At 52.7% G+C, this 22,650-nt stretch overlaps 2 protein-coding genes and 1 long non-coding RNA gene across 10 annotated transcripts in view; 1 reads left to right on the top strand and 2 right to left on the bottom strand.

Moving 5' to 3' along the window:
- Positions 1–19,824, top strand: part of RAPGEF1 (Rap guanine nucleotide exchange factor 1) — an 89,305-nt gene extending 69,481 nt beyond the window's left edge. For 3 of the 8 annotated variants that reach the window (XM_074890776.1, XM_074890775.1, XM_074890778.1), the window contains 15 exons: positions 1,070–1,351; positions 2,700–2,792; positions 4,427–4,515; positions 5,835–5,946; positions 7,601–7,676; positions 10,886–10,974; positions 12,267–12,355; positions 12,714–12,899; positions 13,055–13,139; positions 13,370–13,464; positions 13,933–14,011; positions 14,153–14,254; positions 14,708–14,805; positions 15,860–15,988; positions 16,603–19,824. In XM_074890776.1, coding sequence (XP_074746877.1) covers positions 1,070–1,351; positions 2,700–2,792; positions 4,427–4,515; positions 5,835–5,946; positions 7,601–7,676; positions 10,886–10,974; positions 12,267–12,355; positions 12,714–12,899; positions 13,055–13,139; positions 13,370–13,464; positions 13,933–14,011; positions 14,153–14,254; positions 14,708–14,805; positions 15,860–15,988; positions 16,603–16,753 — 1,755 coding nt within the window. In that variant the 3' untranslated portion in view covers positions 16,754–19,824. The remainder of the gene's footprint in view (positions 1–1,069; positions 1,352–2,699; positions 2,793–4,426; positions 4,516–5,834; positions 5,947–7,600; positions 7,677–10,885; positions 10,975–12,266; positions 12,356–12,713; positions 12,900–13,054; positions 13,140–13,369; positions 13,465–13,932; positions 14,012–14,152; positions 14,255–14,707; positions 14,806–15,859; positions 15,989–16,602) is intronic. The other 5 variants (XM_074890780.1, XM_074890779.1, XM_074890783.1 and 2 more) reach the window with 3 other exon arrangements.
- LOC141952847 (uncharacterized) lies at positions 18,722–20,169 on the bottom strand. The gene is made up of 3 exons (XR_012631785.1): positions 19,931–20,169; positions 19,110–19,219; positions 18,722–18,862 (listed from the first exon to the last, which is right to left on the bottom strand). It is a non-coding gene; the product is annotated as an uncharacterized LOC141952847 (long non-coding RNA).
- A 489-nt stretch (positions 20,170–20,658) lies between these two features.
- Positions 20,659–22,443, bottom strand: PRRT1B (proline rich transmembrane protein 1B). Its single transcript, XM_074890784.1, has 4 exons — positions 22,411–22,443; positions 21,894–22,206; positions 21,566–21,706; positions 20,659–21,438 (listed from the first exon to the last, which is right to left on the bottom strand). The coding sequence occupies exons 2-4, from the start codon at positions 22,191–22,193 to the stop codon at positions 21,292–21,294; spliced, it is 588 nt and encodes a 195-aa protein (XP_074746885.1). The 5' UTR covers positions 22,194–22,206; positions 22,411–22,443; the 3' UTR covers positions 20,659–21,291.
- Between the last annotated feature and the right edge of the window lie 207 nt (positions 22,444–22,650).

Below are 22,650 nucleotides of genomic sequence, written 5' to 3'. Positions count from 1 at the left end.
ATTCTTCCTTCAGTCCACTTGGCTACAACACAGATCTTGCTAGTGGTTGAGCTTTACAGGTTTTAAAATAAACTCCTCTCCAGCAGGTTTAGCATTATTGTCTTTTTTTTTTTTTTTTTGATGGTTGTCAGCTTTGTTTTGGACTTACCCTGATGGTAAATCTTACTAGCACCAGATGTTAAAAGACAGAGGGTTGCTCTTGTTTTTCTTGGCACAATATATTCCCACTGCACCCTGTTTAATATTATCTGAACAGTAATCTGATGATTAGGAGAGATAGTGAAATAAAGCTTTACGCAGATGATCTCTTCAGCTGACTTCTCAAGGCACTGCATTAAAGGATCGGTTTGATAAGGAATTCGTCGCTCCTGAGGCCAATTATCATTTTTGCTCCCGATATTTCTCAAATGGGAAGGAGTAGCAGCGTAATCTCCTTTATCCTTCAGTGTAACTTTGAAGACAGTATCCAGCCACTCCTCCCTGGGAGATGTGTGTTCTGGAACAGACTTGACACAGTAGCTGTTAAATTACAGGGCTGGAGCAAACGGCATCTTAAATTTGGATCCTGTGGAAAATCCCAGAAAAGCAATAAGCACTTGGAGTACTTTTCTCTATCTAGATATTTCCAGCATGCTCACAGTCATGGTTTCTGTATGCCTTCACATCCTTTCGTCCACTCCAGTGATTTTCAGGGTCGCTGCCATTAGCAGTACTGAGATATCCAGGCTTTCCCCCTGCCTAGCAAAGGCTGGATACCTGCAGGTAACACCCTGGTGCCCACTTTCCGTCTGCGAGATGAGCAGTCGAGCTACTGTTTGTGCAAGAACACGCCTCTCCGTGAAAAAACTGGCTGACTTGTCCCAGGTAGCAATTCCTACTCTAGTGTGTGGATGATACAATAGTGCTGTCTGTGTTCGGGTTGGCCTCTCAACGGAGAGGTGCCTGTTTTAGAAATGCCTTGTGCTGTCACTGCTACACTGCTGCCGATCTAATTACTTTTTCTTTTGTCTGTCTCTTTCCTTTCCCCATCTTCTTTGTTTTTTGTGTTGTATGTCTCTGCATCCTGTAGTACAAATCTGTGTTTAGGTCCTACTCCCAGGACTTTGTGCCTCACAACCAAGTCTCCATACCTCCTTTCCTCTCTTCTACCTCCTCCTCCTGCTCCACCCCACCTTTCCCTCCCGTCCATCCATCTCAGAGCTCTGACCTAGCGGTGCCCGCCGCAGCCAGCCAGTCACCCAGCACTGTGGATGTGCCAAACTCCTCTTCTCAGGAGAGCAGCTTTAACGGGAATGCTCCTGTCTGCCTTCCTTCTGAAACCTCTTTCACTGATTCTCTCCAGACGCCTTCGGTGAGACTATCCAAAGAGATAATTCTCCTTAACGCAAGGCTGGGTTTATTTGTTTTTTAAAAGAAAATGTCTCTTGTATTAATACATGCTAAATGTGATCTAGTCCAGTTTCCAAATGTGTGTGTGTGAGTTGCAGAGAGGTAATTTCATATAAAAATCATGGCTATTAAAAATGAACAATCTCAGCAGGTTTGAGAAAACGTTAGCACATATGTAGAAAACATAAAATGTCAAATGCTGGTGAAGGGGAGAGAGAAGTTGCTGTAGCTTCCTGCAATTGTAATACAAAGCTGAGGAAGGTAAAGAAGTGTTTTGTGAAGTTGGTGGTTTCTAAACGCAGACTCCCAACAGCGGTTCACATCCTGCAGTTGCTGCTATGGCAGGATTTGGTGATTGCTGCCCTGCTCCCTCCTAAGTCCCTGGTGAGCCCCAGGAGCAGTGGGTGGAGTCCAGCTCTGTCTCTCCTGTGCATAAACCTGTTGCTCTCTCCAGGCTCCTGCTCTTTCCAGTTACCAGCAGCCCTAGCTGTGCGCTTCGTGGCAGCGCGTGTTAGTGCAAAGCATCATGTGTTGGTGAAGTTAGACTAATGCTGCTCTCATGCTACTAGTTTGTGGTCCCAGATCAGTTTTGCAGATCACTGATCAGGTTTGTCCATCACAGCTACTCTTCTAAACACCTCGTTTTCAAGGCAGTTCCTCTTTCTTTTACTGCAGAGGCTGGAATTGATGGGATTAGAGCTGTCAGCACAGTGCATGCTAGCACTGCCTCTTCAGGGACACTGATTGCAGAGTAAATGATCAGGTTTTCACACTTTGGACCTGACCTTGCTGTTGCATCTTCCTTGCCTTGGGTCCTTGTTACAGCCCAGAAGCCCTCAAGTTTGGTTTAGCCTGGTGTGATGGCTCTAGTCTGTGCTTGTAGCATAGTTTAGGAGATACATCTGATACCCTCTGGGCTGCAGGGCTGATGTGTGTTTAGCGGCAGGACCAGTGTGGGTAGGACGGGCACTTTGTCAAGCTCTGAATGCTCAGCTTCCATAACCTTGAAACCCATGCATATCGCACCTTCGCAGTCTCACACGGAGCCCATAGCAGCTCTTGCAAAGCAGTGCCTGCTGCTGTCTTGCTGCAGCTCAGGGCCTTCAGGATAGTCCTCAAGAACCAGAAAGTAATTACGCCTGGGAAGGTACAGCCTTGGTGGCCAGTGGTGGCTGCTGAGCCAGAGGAAGGGCTCCCAGTTAGGTGACACTGAGATCACTTCTCCTTCCAGCCCGTGGGCACGTTCTCTCACTAACTAAGTGCTGGTGGGGGGCACCATCACGTATTTCCTTTCATCCTGTCTCCCTTAGAGTGAAAACGCCAGTGAGGAGGCTGGTGAGGGTGAATACGTCAATCTGTATTCCTCTGGCCAGAGCAACGGGGAACTCCCTCGCTCTGAAGGAGTAAGTAACCCGCAGAGGGCCGGACACCGGGAAGGGGCTGCCTGGTGCATGCTGAGTTCACGCCAGGGCTGACGCGCTTGGCACCGGCCTCTTCTGCGCACCGTGGAGCTCCTGTGTCCGTCCTGCTGCCCCGGCTCCCTTGCTGGTGGTCCTCTGCTTGCCCACTCCTGACTTGCAGGCTTGGGTGGCCTCCTGGTCCGGGTGGAGAGCAGGCAACGCTTTTGGGGTCACGGTGAGCCCTGGCAGGAGGTAGGGACAGCTTTTCCTGACACGCTGTTTTGTTTGCGCTTCGCTGTCTGTTTGGAGCTGCTTGCGTGAGGTTCCCTTCCAGAAAGATGCACCCTGTGACCAGCATCACCCTGGGACTGTGTCTATTCTTGTAACCGCTTTGGCTTCCCAGTTTTAATACAGAAAGCCTTGTGCTCTAAATTCTTTTTTTCTCTTCACCGTTTGGATACAAAGTAAGTGATTGATTTAGCATTGTAATCGCACGCTGTTTCTTCCTTTACTCAAGGCTCGTATCTTAGATATTTCCTAGAGGAGACAGGGTGTTTTCCATCACAGGGAGGTACCATCTTCCTGTTGGATCATAGGAAACAGTGGCGGAGGTCTGTAGTGATCTTTTTGCCTGCCCTCATCTTGGAAGGCACATCTTCTACAGGATGTCTCCAAGACCTTTTTCCATACTGGTGTTAAGTATGCCAAGAGATAGTGCTCCCCTCACTTCCCTTCAGGAGACATATCTAAGCAGGCCCATCCTTTTAGGCAGCTGCAAGCTGGTTCTCAACTTTGAAGCAAAGGGCTTGACAGATATAGTCTGGAAAAGTTCTGCAGACACCAAGAAACCTAAGCTCACCAGTGTGCTTTCCAGGCTGAGTGGATAGCGTGTAGGTGGTTTAAGTCCTGTCTGTTCAGCAGGTTGACTTTCCAAGTTTCAGTCTGCATGATGTTAAATAATTCTGAACTCCAACACTGTTAGATTAATATTCCCATTTGCCATTCATGGCTATTTGTCTCCTTAAAAAATGGCTAATTTAAAATGCTGTATCTTTGCTTTGAGCTCTCTACCTGCTGTTCCACGCCGCCGGTTCAGATGGTTCTGCTTTTTTGCATTAGCCTCATTTCCACAGCTGTGAATTGTGAAGTGAAAAACTCTTCTGGTGGGAGAGAAGGGAGGTAGGAATGGCAGTGTGCATCTGCCCCCTAAGACAGGCTGGTGTTTTAGGGGCTGTGTTTAGGAGGGGAACTGAAACTGGAGAGCTTAGAGCTGGCTGTGTCCATTCTGATTAAAGCAGAAGACGATTGTGTTTCAACAGTAAGGGCGGGAGGAAAAAAAATGTCACGAGAGGGTTAAAATCCAAGACAACAGCTGACTTGTGTTGTAACTTTCAGCATCATTTCACAATGTTAAAAGCAAACAGTACTAATTACACTAGTCTCCAGAGATGGTCCCAAATTTCCTGTCTAATTAACTCCTGTGTTTTCCTGGCATTTGGCATTAACTTGCATCAATCTTTAACTGCTCTGTAGGAATTTACAGTAAAGGGCCATTTAGAGGCAGGCAGACTGTAAATGCAAGGCTAGCTGTGGTGTAGGACCCCATGTAATAATGAAAAACTTCTCTCTCTTTGCAGGAATCTCCCTCTGTCAAAGACGGCCACTCCAAAGACTCCACTTCCAACAGCAGTGCCATGGGGAAGGAAGGCAAAGATGGTGCTGAAAGGTGAGCCTGGCTTCCCTGGTCCTCCTGCTTCCCAGCCTCGAAGGGTAGAGACTCACCAACGTCCCATTAGCCCTGCCCTCTACCAGACCTTGGAGCTGCCTGTTCTGCCCTCAACCTTCTCCATGTTCTTTAAACTTTAAGCCCACCTTTTTTGCACAACTGGTGAGCGGTGGGATCCTGCTGAACGAGGGGGATCCTGGCAAGATGTCGTTACTTAACTCGGCGAGCCTGCGGGGGTTAATGCAGCCCGTGGTAGCCATCCTAAGTCCATCTAATTGGCAGTTCTGTCATTGACACTGGCTGCTCTCCCCTGCTTCCAGGGAAACGTGCAAAAAAAGAGTCTGTATCGCTGTTGTGAAATAGTCTTCCAGAGGGGAATTTCGTCCTAACCCTGCTAGTTAAAGGCTGGCTGAGGCCCCAAAGCAGGAGGCTTTATATCCCTTCTAATGCTCTTAGCTATCATTTGTCTATGTAAATGAAGAGGTGCAGGCTGTAACAGATGGGCTTCAGGAGGAGTGGGGTGAGTGCTTCCCTGCTGCTTGAGATTGCTCTTCAATTGCATTTCTAAAGCAAAAATAGAGAACAGCATTGTTTTGTGTGTGACAGTCAACTTCCCTCCCCCATTTTCCTGCAGTTGGTTTGAGGGTTTTAATCCCTGCAGTGAAGGAGACAATGCAAGAGTGCTCTGCAAAGCTCACTATCTGCTGCAAGTACTGACTGGTGCACAGGATTTTGGCCTGTGCCGGGGGAAAGCTCTAAAGACCGTGTGTACCTTTTTTTTTTCAGGAATACAGGCACAGACAGCCTGTATCCAGGCACAAGAGTACCCGCCCTTGGGGGTAGGAATACTGGAGTTGTAGATGTACACCGAAAAAGTGGTCAGAGCTTCCTGTTCTATTTTCCTGCAAAAAGAGAGCCTGTCCTCTCCCCTTGGAGCAGCTCAATGGGTCATGAGCTGACTAAGATATATATGCATAGAGTATGCTCGGTCTCTGTACATTTGAGGAAGGGTTTAGATTTGTGTGCACTAAAAATTTGGTGGAATAAGGAGACATGGAAGTGTGTACTTACACAGGGCATGGTAAAATCCTGTCTGCCAGAAATGCAGCAGACGAGTGTTCAGGTCCTAAAAGTTCATCTTACTCTTTTCAAGAGATGCACAAAGCAACAGAATTACTAGGCATTTGGGCTAGTTTGGAAAAGATTGACCTCCAGACTGTTGTTTAATGAAGGTTTGTACACTGAGAGCTCGGGTGGACCCAGCATCCCTTCCCCTGGATGGGCGATGACACTGATGGGTATTTGCCTATTTTTTACAGGCAGCAGCAGTCACCAGATGCTTTGGAATCATCACAGTTGGAGGAAGAGGTAGATGAGCTATCCCTTATCGACCACAGTGAAATTATGGCTAGGTTAACGCTGAAGCAGGAGGTAGGTGCCTTCAGGGTTTGCTTTCGTACTCTTCAGTTTATGCTGTATTGAAATCTGATTCTCTGTGCACAAACAAGGCATCAGCTTTTATTTGATAGGAAAAACTAGGTTGCAGCAGAAGTGGTATGCAGCTCCAGCCTTATGTGTGCAGGCTGTTGTGAAAGTATGAGGTGCTGGTACAGGCAGGGAGCACCAGTGCTGAGTGGGGGTTTAACCAAACGTGAGAAGTCTCTCTAAAAACCAGCTCATCTCGTGTCCTTTTCCCAGTCTACTCCTTCCCACTTCTTCAGGATGCCCCAGTCTGAAAGGAAACACCTGAGAGCCTGAGCACAGTAAATCCAGGTGCAGGTTTGTGGTATTGGCCTTTCAGTCTGAAGGCAGGTTTAGCACATTTCCCGAGGAGGACGTTATATTACTGATGTGGAAGAGCAGCCAAAGTAACTGTTTCTGTATCTGAGAAATGACTTTCTTTCTAGCCTTGGGTGCACTCCCAGACAGCTTTGCTCACTATGCTCTTGAACCAAGCTGTCTCTGACATGCAGCTTGAGGGAATATGCACGCTGTTGAGGCTTTCAGACTGTCAGGGGGCTGGTCTGAAAATCAGAGAGAATGTATCATTTACTGGCACTTTAGGAGTGTTCTTTGGTCAGCCGAGATGTGCAGGAGAGAGCGAGAAGCTATTACTCGTTCCTTAAGTAGTATTTCATGAGTCTTGCCAGAGGGTCACCTGAAAAATTCACGTCTTAGACATAGCTGCTCTATGGCTCTAATCCATGGGTTTTTTCAGTGTTTTGCATGTTGAAATGACAAAGACATTGCTAAGGGAAGTCAGACATGACTCCACTCTCCTCTACAGGAGTATTTCCTTTAAAAAACGATTAAAAATCAGCTATTTCTGGACATTTGGGACTGGCAGATCTGTGTCAACTCTTAACTTCTTTTTTCTTTCTTTTCTTTATGGTCTGCATGTTTGAAACAGTATAGAAATGCCACTGCGAGCCATTTCCTGCAGTGTGGGAACTGCTGGCTGAGTGATAGATCAGTTTTGCATATTTTTAGTTGTGAATTGCAGTAGCTAGAAGAAAGATGATTTTAGAGAGTGGTAAGGCAGGGGTCAAGCAGTTAGCAGGGCTGTTTTCTGCTCCCAGTTATTGGATCGCTTCAGGTGACCTCCAGCCAAATAGTTCCAGATTAGGGAATTAACTTGCTAAGTTTTGATGTTCCAGGAACATGCAAGTTGAATGCATGACCTCTCACCCCACAGGCCCTGTGGTACGTGATCCCGCACTTTGAGACAGTTCACACGGTGTTACTGCTCTGTTAATGGTCTTCTGGGAGTGTTTGGGAGTCTGGGACATTTCTGTTCATTATTCTGTGGACAGAAGGTTCAGCTTTCACTGAGCTTCACAGCCTGGCCTTAAGGAGTCAGAGACCCCCAGCGAGGATCAGCCCAGATCCTCATCTGGGACACCAAATGCTTTAATCAAATTCCAGGATTAGCCCAGCACTGAAGACCATGTCCCAGCTTGTGCTGTGAGCAGTGCCAGGAACATTGCGTGCTCTGCCAGTTACTGCTGAGCTTGAACCCCAGAGATGGTAAACCAGGCCGAAGGGAGCTTGGGCCATACCTAACATGTTTCTGTTCTCGTTGCAGGGAGATGATGGGCCAGATGTTCGTGGTGGATCCGGAGACATTTTGTTAGTGCATGCAACAGAGACCGACAGGAAAGGTACAGTGCGTGCACCAAAACGGAGCTGAGGAGTGCAGCCTTTTGCTGCTGGACTTCTGCGTCGCTGCAGTGTGCGCAGTCGCGATGTGGCTGCAGGCAGTGGGGCCGGGGTGGAGGGGGGGCGGATTGTGCTTATCTTTGGTGACATGGAGGTAAGCTGGATAAGCGCCTGTTCATTCCATTTAGCAGCAGGGATGGTATTAACTCCTCAGAGGCCTTGCCCAGACCTGGAAGGCGAGGCGCACCACTGGAGTTGGTGACACTGTCGCGTTGGTGTCTCCGTACCTGCCGAGGTAGGCCACTCACTGCCTTCTGCGAGTGCAGGTGTGACCAGCCTGTTGTGGCACAGATCCTGTTTTCAGAGGTGTTCCTTGCCCTCTGAACTTGAGGGGAGTGGTGGTGTAGGAGTTGCTGGAGTGACTGTTGCATCAAAGTAGAAGAGGAGGGACATTGGTTTGGATCTAATGCAGTACCCGTGGGCATTGGGCAAGCTGTCCGGGAGCTGCTCTGCTGACGCCCCTTGTTTTCAACTTACCATGTCACTTCCTGGTCCCACTCTGTACCACTTGCATGCTGGTAGCCATCCAGACCAGTTCAGAGAGGGGATCCACAGTACAAGAAAGGAGATGTGGGGGAAGAAAAGGGAGTTTAACAACCCGTAGGTCTAAATTTGTTAAAACCCCACTTTATCTCTCCAAACCCAGTCACACCCACACGAGGCAGCTCTTTTCCAAGACCTGTGGCAAAGACAGCTTTTGCGATGTTTCCAGAGTGTGATTTTGAACCTGCCAAACACATTTGTGCTGATGGCCTTAACCAGAATTGATCTCCTTATCTCCTGGGATGCAAGGCAACACGCGCTAACCCGCTGAACCACTCAGTGCTCGTATTTTAGAGGTTTGATAGTCAAAGGGGAAATACCTTCCATGTGCATTTTTAAATGGCAGGGTTTTACTGTAGCATAAGGTGTTTGCAATTACTTACCAGCACCATTGAGCTAGCAAGAAAATCCTTCCCCTGACAGCTATATTTCCCTGTTTACATTGGGCAGCAAATCCAGGCAGAAAGGACCAAAGTTAGGAACATACTAGAGAGGAGGAGGCAATTGATTGTGCCAAGGCTAGATATGTATATTTTAAAAAAATTAGTCTAAATGAGATGGTGGAAATACCCCTTATAAAAATGCTGAAACTGGAATAGAGAAACTTTGATTTATTCCCGCTGTTCTCCGGAACAAGCATGGCACTGGAAAAACTTCCCTGCTGTTCCTGTTGACAGACAGCTAGTTGGTAAAGGGACGGGTGCTAGACCTCCAATTCCTGAATGGGGAGCTCTGAGGGTGCCACAAGCAGCGAGGCGAGAGCCGTGGAGAACCTCTCAAGGCTAGGAAAAGCTAGAGCAGGATTTTAAATGCACAGCAGTGCAGATGGGGAGAGCGGCTGGGTGGAGGGAGCTCTGCGCGGCACGTTTCTCAGAATAGTCACAGAGCTGAGCCTCACAGGCTCTGCCAAGCCGCTGAATGGAGCATGGAGGAATTTGTGCTATGCTAACCCAGTGTTTGGGTGACTGAGAGGGTTAATGAATTAAGCTTACAATGAGAAGAATTCAGGGCTTGTAAATCAATCAGCCAAACAGCACAGAGGGGTATAGTTAAGAGGCTTTCCTTTAAAGATGAATTTCTTGGCAGCTTCAAGTGCCAGAGCAGACCAGCTGTATTACCTCACGTTGCCTTTTGGGCAGATGGGAACCCAGAATAAATGTAACTCCACGCCCTGTTGCATGATGCTTCTTGTCCGTTTGAGTTTTCTAAAAGAGCTAAATGAAATAAGGGATAAAGAGAGACTTGTGGTCTTTAGGAATAAAATCCATGGTCAGTTAAGTGCTCACAGCCACACGTGCTTACCCTGAGTGCAGGATTACAGCTGGACGAGGCCTAGGACTCACCCCTGACATGACCACCCAGCCTCCAGCTTTAGAGCTTATGTCTGATTGTCTTTAACCAGAAGGCAGCAGCGCTCTCTGATTTAAGAGCAGGAGGAGGCAGCGTCTCTGTCAGGCTCCTGCCAAGAGCAGCACCACAGGTAGAGAGGCACAACTGACACACCATGCCCTGCTTTTTCCCCCCCTCCATGCGCAGTGGATGGAGGCTGCAGCACACAGGTGTGGGGTGATCCCTGTCCTGGCTGAAGCAAGCTTTACATGCACAGCCTCGCCTGGGCAGGTGGGCCAGAAGCTTTTTCTCCCCATCTAGGCTACCAAGGCTCTGCCAGCAGTTGCAGCGAGCCGGGCAGGAACAGTGTGCCCTCCCACTGCACACACGGTCTGCAGTGCTGCGTGGTTTCATACCAGGACCAGCAAGTTTCCATTTTGACCACTGCTGTCCACAGTGCCCAACCCTTGCCTGAGACTGCATGCATACTGCAGTCTTGACCTGAAATCTTCTTTCCCGTTTGCAGTTCCTGCTTTTTCAAATTCCCTCCTTTGTGCCCAGGCTGATGGCCAAAGCCTTTGCAATTTTGGGGCCTGTAGCACCCACTGCTGCAGCTTAATAAACAAAAGCTGTCAGCGTGCACCCATCAGAGTCTGTGTTGTGGCAGGGTCATGGTCATGGTAGCGTCAGTTTTTGCAATGCAATTTATTCTTCTTTTGGCTGAAAATAATCTTCTATTTACACTGTCCTGGGGCAGATTTCCTGGAACGGTGTAAGGGCAGAGGGTCTGCAGCACCCTATCATCACGTCGAAACATGTGTGTCCCTGATCAGGAGGGAAGAGTGACCATGTCTTTCTGCAGGGCTCTGTGCTGCCTAAGCAGTAAAGACAGAGAACAGGCACCCACCTCTCATGATCAGTTCTTCTCTTTAAAGTATCCCCGAGGTCTAAACCACATTTTTCCTTGACCCCATTATTGAAAGTTCCTGTCCCACAAACAGGTGTTTTTTACTAACCCCTTTGGTGGTCGCCTAAGCGAAACAGCAAGCCTGAGTGCTGCAAATGGGAGCCAGGCCGGTGGGGACAGGGCAGTTTCACTGTTGCTCTTGTGCCGTAGGGTCCATCTGCTGGTAAGAAACAACAGCACAGCATTTCTGTAAAGTCCATTCGTGTCAAAATGTGTCCCTGTCCTCTTCCTCTAAGACTGGATTCAGCCTTGCAAGAAGCTTCTTTTTTCTGAAAGCAGGATTGACTGAGGCTTTCTTGTCTTTCTCTGTAGATCTGGTGCTGTACTGTGAAGCCTTTCTGACTACATATAGGACATTTATTACCCCTGAAGAGCTCATCAAGAAGCTGCAGTACAGATATCCTTCTGCATGAGTGGCAGTTCACCCCCACCAGGAATCAGAGCTGAGCAGTCACTGTGGAGTTGGTGGCAAGTTGCTTGGTCAAAAGCCTGCTGACGACGTGGTCAGTAATGTGCTTGCCCTGGAGGTGTCCCAGGCAGGACTTCTTTCACCTCTGAGTACTGCAAATGGGAAATGCTGCTGGACAGGTCCAGGCAGGGTGGAGTACTGGACCTGAGAGTAGTCTCCTGAGGGCCCTGGCAGGGAAGAAGTGCAGTTCAGATTTTCTGTACATGACTGGGGAATTGGTCATTTGTTTGGGACATCTCATTTGTAGAATGGGGATCAGGCTGCCTGGTGTAGTTTAACACTAGAGATGACTAAACCACCAAGACCTATTCTCTCTCTTACTACAAGAAACACAGCACGGAAGATAATGTCCTCTTGGCCTCCCAGTTCTGAACTGAGCTTGTAACCACTAACGAGGTGAGGGCCCCTTACGTGGCCGGGTGAGCATTAGCATTCCTGGCCGAGTGTGAAGAAGGCTCCTCATTGAGCGCCCTGCCTGCAGTTCCTTCCCTTTGGCTCTGTTCCCGTGGCTCCCTTCGCCATCAGCTGAGCGGGTCAGTGTTGGTTCAGGCAGTGCAAAGGCCCCGAGGGCTTTGGTACTGAACACGCACGTCAGAGGGAGCCTGACGTCACCCTGTCCTGCGTCGCAGCTCATCACTGCCATCTGCAGCAGAGCCGCTGCTCCCCGTGCTCCTGCTGGGATCAGTGCGGCCAAGGACACAGCAAATCTCACTGCACAGCGGCTCTCAGTGAAAATACTGGCTGGGGCATTCCTGCAGGCCCTTGTCAATACTTGACTTACTGATAACCTTCTTCTCTTTCCCTTTGCCACCTGGCAGAAGCTTTTTCTCCCCTGTCAATGCCGCCCATTGGGCAGTGAGGACGATAGAGGTGACATCTGAGATCTGTTGAGACCAGATGTCACAGACCAGTGGGGGAGATCACAGTAGAGGAGTGCTGCTCATTAAATTCCACCTTAGAACAGTTTTAGGGTACACCTGCTCTTCTAGCATCGATTCCGCGAGGTGCAAGTCCCTCCTCACACCCCTGCTACCTGCAGCTGGCGGCAGCTTAATACCATCTTAATTAGAGCCATATCAGTGTCCCTTATCTCCTGGAAATTGAACACCACTTTCAGTCAAGGCAGAATAGTATGCTATTCTAATGTTCATCAAGGCAGCTGTTAATTGCGCTGATGCTGGTCCAAACACATTAAGTTGATTCTTTAATTTGCAACCAACATATGAGAAGTTTTGCCACTTCCCAGACACGTTTAAGAAGCGAGTCAGTAAGAACACCTTCTTCGTGCTGGTGAGAGTGGTGGATGAGCTGTGGTGAGTTGCCTTCTTTGTTCTGGGGTGGGAGGTGCGGGGTCAGTAACAATACAGAAGTCTGGAGGTTCTGAAGATGTGCTTTTTAAACCCCATCTACAACAACAGCTGAAATCCCCTGCCCTGACCAGTGAAACACCTAGTGCTGAACCCTCTTGTTGGAGGAGCAGGTTCTCGGTGTGTCCTCACTGGGTCAGTGATTTTAAAAAAACAGTAAAAGGGGAATCTCTGGGAAAGGAAGAGCTGGGAAGAGGAGGAATTTCAGTCACTCAGTTCTGCTTGTGGGAGAGTGACAAGACTCGGTACAGATACAGACTCTGTAGCTCTGATGCCTTCCCTGGGTTTTCCATCTTTCTCTCAGCTTAGTGGAGTTGACAGAGGAAATTCTCAAGCTGCTGATGGACCTGGTCTTCCGGCTGGTCTGCAACGGGGAGCTAAGCCTCGCCAGAGTGTTACGCAAGAATATCCTTGATAAAGTGGATCAGAAGAAAATGCTGAGCTACGCCAACTCCATCAAACCTCTTGCAGCCCGTGGGGTGGCAGCCAGGTGAGGAAAGATGCACGTAACCATATCTTGGTCCTTTGAGAGACAGGGCATCCCTTTCTTTTGGAGACAAGAATTTTCTTAGTCCAAAATATAAGAAAGGAAGGACAACAGGTCACGCTTCCTTAGCCTTTATACTTCATCCTTGTTTCCTCCAGGCCAGGGACCCTGCATGATTTCCACAGTCATGAAATAGCCGAGCAGCTGACCCTCCTAGATGCCGAACTCTTCTATAAAATTGAGGTACAGAGGCGAGGAGGGGGTGAGGGCGGTGGGAGGGATTTGAACACATACCCTCTGCAATCTCTGGTATTCCCTGCCAGCTCTTCAAGCTCACCCCTTGGGTTGTAGGAGACAGCTGAACCTGTGTCACCAAACGGCTGTGACCACAGACTGCGACTGGGAATCTTGAAGCAGAAATTCCATTTTAATGTGTGGTATTTTCCCACCCCTCTCCTCTTCTTCCTTGGCAGATTCCAGAAGTTTTGCTTTGGGCAAAGGAACAAAATGAAGAGAAAAGCCCCAACCTGACACAGTTCACAGAGCACTTTAATAACATGTCCTACTGGTAAGGAGCTCAGAACAACCGTGGCACTGAACTGTGCTTAACCTCCAGTGCCCTACAAATATTCAAAAGTTTCCTTGCAGAGTTGGGTTCCCTTGTTACAAGTGGGATAACGTATATTTTTGGCCAGGAAGTGCATGCAGGGCACTCATCAAAGACCCCAGAGCACACGAGAAAGAAAATCAGGAGGGTTGTGGAGGGCACTATAACCTGCAGGACTTCTTGTCAGTACCATTGTGCCCTTCAAACAAACATTCCCCTTGCAAATAAATGCACTCTGTGAAGGGTTATAGTGGTCATCCTTGAAGTTATTCTGTCTTTGTTATGAATTAGAGTGCTCCATTTAAGACGGAGGTAAAATGAACTTTCCAGTATTGTTGGCCCATCCTTACTGGTTTTTTAAATGAAACAAGAAGAAATCTGAGATCTGCTGAAGTGGGTTTATCGTTTTTTTTCTGTCTGTTCTTCCAGGGTCCGTTCAATAATTATGCTACAAGAGAAAGCCCAAGACCGAGAGAGGCTGCTCCTTAAATTTATAAAGATTATGAAGGTACCAGCTTGTTTCTTGCTGTAAATTACACACACCGCTCCTTAAAGGAGCAGGGGATTGGGACCTTCTGGTTGGCAGAGCTGTTTGATGCTAGAAGGCTTTTCAGATCTCTAGAGTAATGAATATTCTCCCTCTTCACAGCACTTACGAAAGCTGAATAATTTTAATTCCTATCTGGCCATTCTTTCTGCACTGGATTCTGCACCCATCCGAAGGCTGGAGTGGCAGAAGCAAACCTCGGAGGTGAGGAGCAGTGAGGGCTCTCATCTTCAGGGGAGGAAGATAACTCTGGTTACGGAGTGAAACAGCTGCGGGGTTTTAACAGCTCAGCAAGGTCCCAGGGTGGAGGGATGGTGGATAACTGCTCCTCAAGGGCTATAATGCCACGACCCTGGAAGCCTGCAGCGTAGCCAGGCATTCTGACAGCTGTGGGAGTGCCAGCGCTGCCATGGGTGAGAACAGCCTCCTCCTCCTCCTCCTCCTCCTCCTCCTCCTCCCTGCAGATTGAAGGCTTGGTGAGGCTGAAGGCAGCGAGGCTGCATGTATACACACTCGGGGTGGGGTCAGGCTGAGCAAATCAGTTGGAAGTGTCTGCAGGGTGGCATTAACTGCCTGGCCTGCGTGGCTGTTGGGGGGAGGTTACAAAGAAAAGGGGGGTTCAGCAGTGGTGTCAGCGTGGGCTTTGTGTTCTGCCAGGGCCTGGCTGAGTACTGCACACTGATTGACAGCTCCTCCTCCTTCCGCGCCTACCGAGCAGCTCTGGCTGATGTGGAGCCTCCCTGCATACCTTACCTGTGAGTTGGTAGCTTCTTTCCTCTGCCATTACTTCTGCACGTGCAGATGGTTCCTTCAAGGATTTCTCAGCAGCTTCTGCTCAGCTCAGCACTTGCCTTTTGCCCCACATCTAGAACAAGAGGGCGATGTGCCACACCAACCCCTGTGCCCTCTCTGGAGCAATTTCTCCTGTAGCTAGGAGGGAGGGTGGCAGCTGTCTTCTTGTAAAGAAAGCCTTTGTGAATTGACTGTGGCAAAGGAAAGATCAAGTGTCTGGATCTTTAGTTGACGCTTTTTAATTATATTTTATTTGGGGTCTGTGTGTGGAAGGACAGATTTTCCCATGAGGTGCAGTGGATCTCACAGCTTCAAGCTGCTGCTTGCTCCTCTGCTGCAGCTCTGGTTCTGCTGACAGCAAGAGCTGGTAAACGAGGAGTCTGCTTGTCATCCTGCTTCTAGACGAAAGGTTGAAGCCATTGCCCTTCTCCATAAGAGCCCTCTGATCTAGATACCAGATTTGCTCTGGGTTTACACCAGTAAACTTCTCCTGGTCTTGCTTTCTTCCGTGGGAAGAGCTCTGTAGGAAGAGGTTGCGTATGTACGTGGCATCTCCTCTGGCAGGGGCCCACATCAGGGCTGTGCAGAGACATGGCTGAGCAGGGGAGGCAGAGGGAGGAAGGGAGCGGTGACTCCCTTGTTAGGGAAACCTCAATGTGAGGGAAACGCTCTTGCATAAAACTGGAAGGAAGGTTTAACCCCTGGCAGGCACTTCCCATTGCGACCTTCTTCCAGCCTGGTCCTCCTTTCCATGGAGGGTGAAAGAGCACCCTCAGCGTGCCTCGCTGCAGGGGTCCCTCGGCTCTGCGTGGTGGGCACCCTGCACCTGCACACCCTCAAATCTGCTGTCAGGGACACGTTTCCCTCTAGTCTGAAGTTGCAGTGCTGATGGCAGCGGCAGTGGGAGGCCGTTAGATTACCTGGAGCTGCCTTGTGCCTGGCTGTCCTGCCCCTGTGTGACTAACCTCTGCACTTGTTTGCCTACTCCCCGGCCTGCTGCACCTTTCTCTCTTTCAGAGGCCTGATTCTGCAGGACCTGACCTTTGTTCATCTGGGAAACCCTGATTACATTGACAGCAAAGTGAACTTTTCCAAGCGCTGGCAGCAGTTTAACATCCTGGACAGCATGAGGTGCTTCCAACAAGTGTAAGTGCAGCACCGGGGAGGGCAGGGCTGGCTTTGAGGCAGCACAGTGGGGACTGGTGGGGGGGTTGTGGCTGAGGTATGGAGCCCCCATGAAAGGGGAAGGGAGTCTAAAGTCAAAGCATCATGATGGAGATGTAAGGGGACCTGGGAAGGACAGGGCTCTGGGCACAGTCTCCTCCCCTCTCTAGGTTAGCCATGACTAAAAGTTGTGAAGATATTTTTCCTATATTAGTTTTGAGATCCAGTGCAGTAAAGTTTTGCCACTACTCTCTTTCACACAACAGTTTTCCCTCCAGGTTTTGCTGTTGCTGGTTCCTGTGTTCTCTAGGTCCTGCAGGGTTTTCTTCAATGCTGTCTTGCAGCAGAGGCAGCAGATCTAACGGTTGATTTCAGTGTGATAGGGCCTTTTTTTTTTTTTTTTCCCCCAATTCAGCAATGAGCATGATGGTTTTCCCCCTTTTTGGTGTCACACCACAGTCAGGAATATTGGGCTCAGGTAATGCAGACCCCCCAGTGCTGGATGTCCCTTAGAGCAGGGCCGGGGTGGCTCAAAGTTGGGAGAGGTCCCCAGGTAGCCCCTTGTTTAACTGCCGCCCTGCTCTGTGGTTTTCCAGACATTACGACATCAAAAGAAACGACGACATAGTGTCATTCTTCAACGATTTCAGCGACCACCTGGCCGAGGAGGCCTTGTGGGAACTGTCCCTCAAAATCAAACCTCGGAACATTACGAGGCGGAAAACAGACCGAGAAGAGAAAACCTAGGAGGAGGGGTCGCGCGAGCGAGGAGAATTGCTCCGCAGACGCACCGAGGGCAGCTATGAGACTGGAGTTCAATGTTTGTACCTGTTACTGGATGACGCACCCTCCCTCCCAGCTGGCAGCGGTCCCTGGGGGTGTGAATGTCGGGCTCTCGCCACGGGCGAGAGGCGACCGCGCGCGTTGGCCGCGAAGGGCAGAGATCAGCCGGTGCTCGCTGCACTCGCCCTCCTTCTCCTCCTGCCCCTCTGTGCCATGAATCAGCTTTAAACCCGGGGAGAGAGCTTTGTGGAAAGAGGGTCCCATCCAAGCGTGTTCCCGGTTTGCTGGCTGATTGCACCTGGTAATACCCGGGCTTTTGTTTTCATCTGCAAGGGAGGGTCGGCAAAAGCTCAGCACCCACAGGCTTGTCTCCGGAGTGGTGCTCAGCAGGCAGCAGCCGTGGAAGCCAAGGGTTTGAGTCTCCCCTGCAATGCCGCCTCGACACGTGTTCGCCCCTAGGAGATGAGGGTGGGAGAGTCTCGGGCTGCCTGCCGGAGGAGCTCTGCTTTCAGAGAGCTGCTTGTGTTTACAGGGGTCTTCGGTTTACCCCAGATCTCTGGCGCCTTCTTCACGGGAGGAAGGCACCAGTCGTAGATATGGAAGAGGCACTGAAAATGTGGGCAGGGACCCGCCATCTCCAGTCATCGTATCCCCCTCCTCCTCTCAGATCTCGTTATTTAAGCAACGGTAATCCCTCCGAACCCTGGAAACATTGACTACCCGAGGTACTGCGGTTCACGTGTCCCGTGAACCCGTATCTTTTAGCGATGGTACTAGCTTTTGCACAGTAAATGCTGTAGTATACAAGACTGTAAATATTAGTATTTAGAATCCACTGGGGATTTTTTTGATGCATGTCTGAATACTGATGGGTTTATAGGAAAAAAAGAAAAGTGCAAAACCGTATGTATAAAACTCACAACCAGTGACAATGTTGTTCCAAGTGCTGAAAGACAGGAGGCTCGGGGCGGGCGCAGGAGCCGGGCGAAGGAGCCAGCGGGTCCATTTCTGGGGTTGGAAATGGGATCTGGGGAGGAGCCCTGTGCCCCGCCGAGCCGCCCCGTCCCCTCTGCCCTGCTCCTCTCTCCTCTCACTGTTGCCAAATGGTTTTTTCAGGGGGTCCCCGCCTGGCCGACCCTTGGTGCTGTGCTTTGTGATCCGTGCTTCGACAGGAGCCCCAGCAGGTCCCCAGCCCTCCACAGCAGGGGCAGCCCGGTGTGGAAGAGCGAGGGGGTGGGGGGTGTGTCTCATTTCCCACCCAGCAGCGATAACCCCAATCCGTTCGGTGTGCCTTATTCAGCCCCTCTGTCCCCTCTCCGTGTCCCGTCCCCCCCCCCCCGGGGCGTCCTTCCCACCGCAGCCCTGACCAGGCCATTTCACGTCCCTCCTCTCTCCTCACCCGGTGGTTTACAGTGTGGATCGTGGGTTGGAGCATACGCTGTAGGTTTTAGCAGCCTTGCGAGGCCTTTGTCAGCACCGTGTCGCGTGGTCACAGGTTTTTACAGAGTTCTGTCTAACAAAATCCTGCGGTTTTAGGGCAGCAGCTCGCAAGGAATACAGACGGGGTGTTTGGCAGAGCATCCTTAACTTATTTCTCAATAGCAGCTCCGTGTTTGCTAAAGCCTCTCTGTTTATTCTGAGTGAATCAGAGTTGCAAGCACTTCCTTCTACAGACTGCAAAGTCTTAGCCGGCAGCTCTGCCTGACGGGCAGCAGGAGGGAGCGACAGCGGCATTGCCCCGTTCACAGGATTGTGCCCAGCTTGATTATTGCCCTGAAGATTTAGGCACAGGCCTCCTGCAGCGGCCAAATGCTGAAGGGCAGAGAGATGGCCCCCTGCCACGAGGGCATCTTCTAGGGGAGGAGAGCGTGGGGTCCAACACTGGTTTGTGCAACCCCAGAGCGGGCGGAGCGAGGATCTTCCTGCACTGAAACGTGCAGCCGAGTCAGAACACTTCCAAACCGCTTGATTTTTATGGCACTAAGGGCAGTGGAGTGTGTCGTGTCTGGCCAAGGCTTTGCCATCCCCAAAGGCTTCTCAGCCTTCCACGCAGGAAGCAAGGCTTGTGTATTCCTTTGTAAATAAGATTTTAAAACAAACCCTGACATGATGAGACTGTGAAAAGGCAAATCCAGCCGGTGGCTGGCGAGGGCTTCCCCCCGGCCGGCTCCCAGCACCTCCCTCGCCTGGTGTGCAGCAGCCTGGGCTGTTTCTAGGAGTGGTGTGTGTGGTGGTAGCACTAAAGCCGCAGCCCCTCGCCCCACTCTGCCCGGGGGGGGCCGTGTTCACTGCGGGGGCCGTGGAGGGGCCGGGTTCCCACCTGAGGCTCGATGCCACGGAGGCAGAGGAGGGGGCACCTTGTCTTGCGCTGCCGCGGTGCTCACCTCCTCTCGCTGGTGAGCAGGAGCCGTTTCCAGGTTCTGTCCTGCCCTAGAAACCACAAACCCTCTCAGCACCAAAGGGGGGTCTTGCCCCCCACTCCCCAAAAGCCGGAGGCTCAGCCCGCACCTCACCCCTTTGCTCCATCCCGGCCACGGCTCCCGGCTCCTGTCCCAGCCCTGGGCCAGGCTCGCAGCCTCAGAGTGACCCTAAAACTGGGTCTCCTCACCCAGATTGCTGCCCCGAGACCCCCCTCTCCAGGAGCAGCACCCCTGGGGACCAGCAGCCCCGCAGCCCTTCCCAGGGCTGGCCAGGAGGGTGCTGGTGGGTCTTGCAGGCAGCATCCCCCAGCCCAGCACCTCTCTCTGTCTGGGGGGAGGGAGGGGTCTCGCTGCCCCCCATGTGCCGGGCAGGGAACGGGAGAAGCGCTGCCCCCCCGTCACCAGCCCCCTGCCCCACTCCCAGGCCTCTCCCCCAGCTCTCGGTTGTATTATATATCTACCACTAACCCAGTCCCCACGGCGGCATCTTCCTGCGAACATTTCAGACCTGTAACTTTTATATAAAAGGCAAATAAACACCAATAACAAACCCGCCTGACGATCCTGTTTACGGTGCATGCAGCAGTCTGTGGATTAAAGTGACAATCGAATCCACTTCTGGCGCTGGTGTGGCCTCGTGTTTTCTCATGTGCCCCTTGGGGTTTTCCTCTGCCCTTGGCCCTTTTCCCTTTTATTTTTCCCCTATAAAGCTCTTCCTTACCTCCACTGAGATGGTCTCGCCCCAGCATAAGCCCTACCCACAGGAGGGGATTCTGCTCCTGTCACCTTCCTCCAGGCACTGATGTCCCCCGTGTCGGGGGGTTTTGGCTCCCCAAAACACACGTTGGCAGGTGCGTGCCCGGCCACAGCCCAGCCCGTGCAGCGGCCACGGGCCGGCCAGCCGAGGGCTATAAATAACCCCTGCGGCGGCCGAGCACGCTCCCGCGCTATTTCAGTCCTGGATGGGGTTCAAAATTCCTCTGGAAACAATCGGCATCGGCCAGCTGGGGAGGAGGATGCCCAGACACGGACCGAGCACGGACCCTCCGCTCGCTCGCCAGGGCTGGACCGCGGGGCCACGTCCCACCGGGTCGGCAAAGCGCAGGGGGCTGTGGGGTGTGTGGGGGCCGCGGGGTGTGTGGGGGCTGCGGCAGCCCCTGGAGGCAGGTGGGAGCGTGGCCGGGGCGTGCGGGGCACATCCTGCGCGGCTCCTCGCAGCAGCCTGGGGAAGACCCAGCGGCTCGTCTGCCCCTTCCCTGCAGCAGCTCTGCGAGCAGCACCCCCAGACCCGGGGCTGGGGCGGCCCCCACACGGGCTCCCCTTCCCCAGTACCCACCTGCTTTAAGGAAACCTCAATTTGACCAATTACAGGAGAACTTACCCTGAGTTTTGTGGTGGATAAAAGCCACGGGGAGGGGGAGGTCCTTGGCATGGATGGAAAACAGCAGCTTTGGCTACACCTGTGTTTTATTTCAATCTGGAAGCAGCAAGAAGGTGGCGATACAGCATGGGTGTGTATTTGTGTGTGCAAAATTACCGTAGAAGCTAAATACGTGCTTTTATATCTTCTCACGTTATTAATTACCGCTGAGGGAGTCTCGGGCTGCACGCCTTGGCCTCTCCATTGCGTCTCGGCCATTTGCTTTACCTCCAGCCCAATTCTACAAGACGCTCCCCCCCGTGACAGTCCCGTTCTGCATCTCCAAGTGACGGCCTGCGGTACCGGGGCTCAGCATCCCCAGCAGAGCCTGAGCCCGTCTGCGGTGCTGCCGCTCCGACACGGCCCCTTGCCCAGAGCCAGCTCCAGCAGGCCATGGCGCCGGCATCACTTTGGTCTGGGTTTGTCCTGCCCGTGCTGCGGTTCACGGGGCTGAGAGCAGGCGGGCAAAGGCACATGCAGCTCTGGAGCTGCTCCTCGCCCTGTCGGGAAGGACAGACGCTGCCCCTTGGCCCCGATAACATTTTGTGGCCACCTGTTTCCTGCAGCAGATGCCACACAGGGCCTGCGGCTGCTCTGCCTGCCCATGGTGAGCCGTAAGGAGCCCCCGGCACACGCCATGGCCCTGGGGCTCGTGGTCCCTGTCACAGGTACAGGGTCACCAGGACGTAGATGACCCAGCTGATGGAGGCGAACAACCCAAAGAGGAGGCTGAAGAGGACCAGCGACTGGGCCTTCTTGGATGCCACGTTTGCCTGGGCCACGTCCCCGCGGCTGAGCGCAGCCCGGGTCTGGCACGGGAGGAGAAGGGGAGAGGTTAGAAGAGACCCGCAGCGCCAGGAGCAGGGAATCGAGGCGTTCAGGTGGGTTTGGTGTAAATCAGGACCTTTACTCAGGGCGTAAATCTCACATCCTTACCTCGTGGGAGTAGACGAGGGCGATGACCCCGGTCAGGAGGCAGCAGAAGACGGTCACCAGCACCGACTCCACCATGTAGTCCTTGGGCGGGCGCTGCCCGCGGCCGGCAGGCGATGGCCCCGCGCTCGGCTGCCCGTCGTACTGCAACGCCACGTGGGGGGCAGTTAGAGCTGCACGTCCCCCCCCCCCCCCGCAACCCCTCCCTGGGGTTGTGCTGCTCAAGCACGGTTTGGGGCACAGCTTGGGACCCCACAAACCCGGGAGGGGAGATGAGGGGTGACTCCGCTGCAGAGCGGGACAGGAACAGGTCGGGGTGGGGGGTACGTACGGTGGCGTAGGGCAGGGGTGCGGGGGGGATGCCCTGGGGCGGGAAGGGCCCCGGCCCCGGCTGGTAGACGACGGGCACTTGCTGGGAGAAGCCGGCCGGGAAGGGCGGGTAGAGCAGGTGAGCGCTTTTGGGGTCCGGGGGCGAGTAGGGCGGCGGGTCCCCCTCGAAGGCCGCGTTGGTGACCGCCGCCACCACCCTGGGCCCGTCCCCGCGGCCCGTGGCGGGGACCCCGCGGGTGCCGGGGCTGCCGCTGTCCCCCTGCTCCGCTCCCTCGGCTGCGGCCGGTGTGTCGCCCTCCATCCCGCCGAGCCGCCTGCGGGGACAGTGTGTGTGTGTGTCCCACGGCCCCCCCGCCACCGACCCCAAACGTCCCCCATTCCCAGGGGCTAGGACGAGCTTTCCGCGGGAGCGGAGGAGCGGGCACCCCCCTTCCCCCCCGCCACCCCACGGCCACCTCGGGAGCCCCAAGACCCCACCCCACCCCCCCCCCCGCGCCACCCCCATGTCCCCCACTCACGTCGGTGCCCGCGGGGTCCCCACCAGCCGGACGCTCGGGCCTGCCCCCCCCCGCCGCCGCCTCTCCCCCGCTGCGGCCCCGCCGCGGCCCCCGGCCCCCGCCCGGCCCCGCAGCGCGGCTCTGCGCGCCGGGCGCGTTAATCATTGACCCGCTGTTTGCCCGGGGCCCTGCGCGGGCGGCGGCCGCACCCGCCCCGGGCACCCCCGGCCCTGCCGCCCCCGGGGCTTCGGGTGGGGCCGG

The sequence above is a fragment of the Strix uralensis genome, chromosome 21 (genome assembly GCF_047716275.1).
Source record: "Strix uralensis isolate ZFMK-TIS-50842 chromosome 21, bStrUra1, whole genome shotgun sequence".
Taxonomy (NCBI): domain Eukaryota; kingdom Metazoa; phylum Chordata; class Aves; order Strigiformes; family Strigidae; genus Strix; species Strix uralensis.
This window is presented reverse-complemented; position numbering and strand designations above follow the sequence as displayed.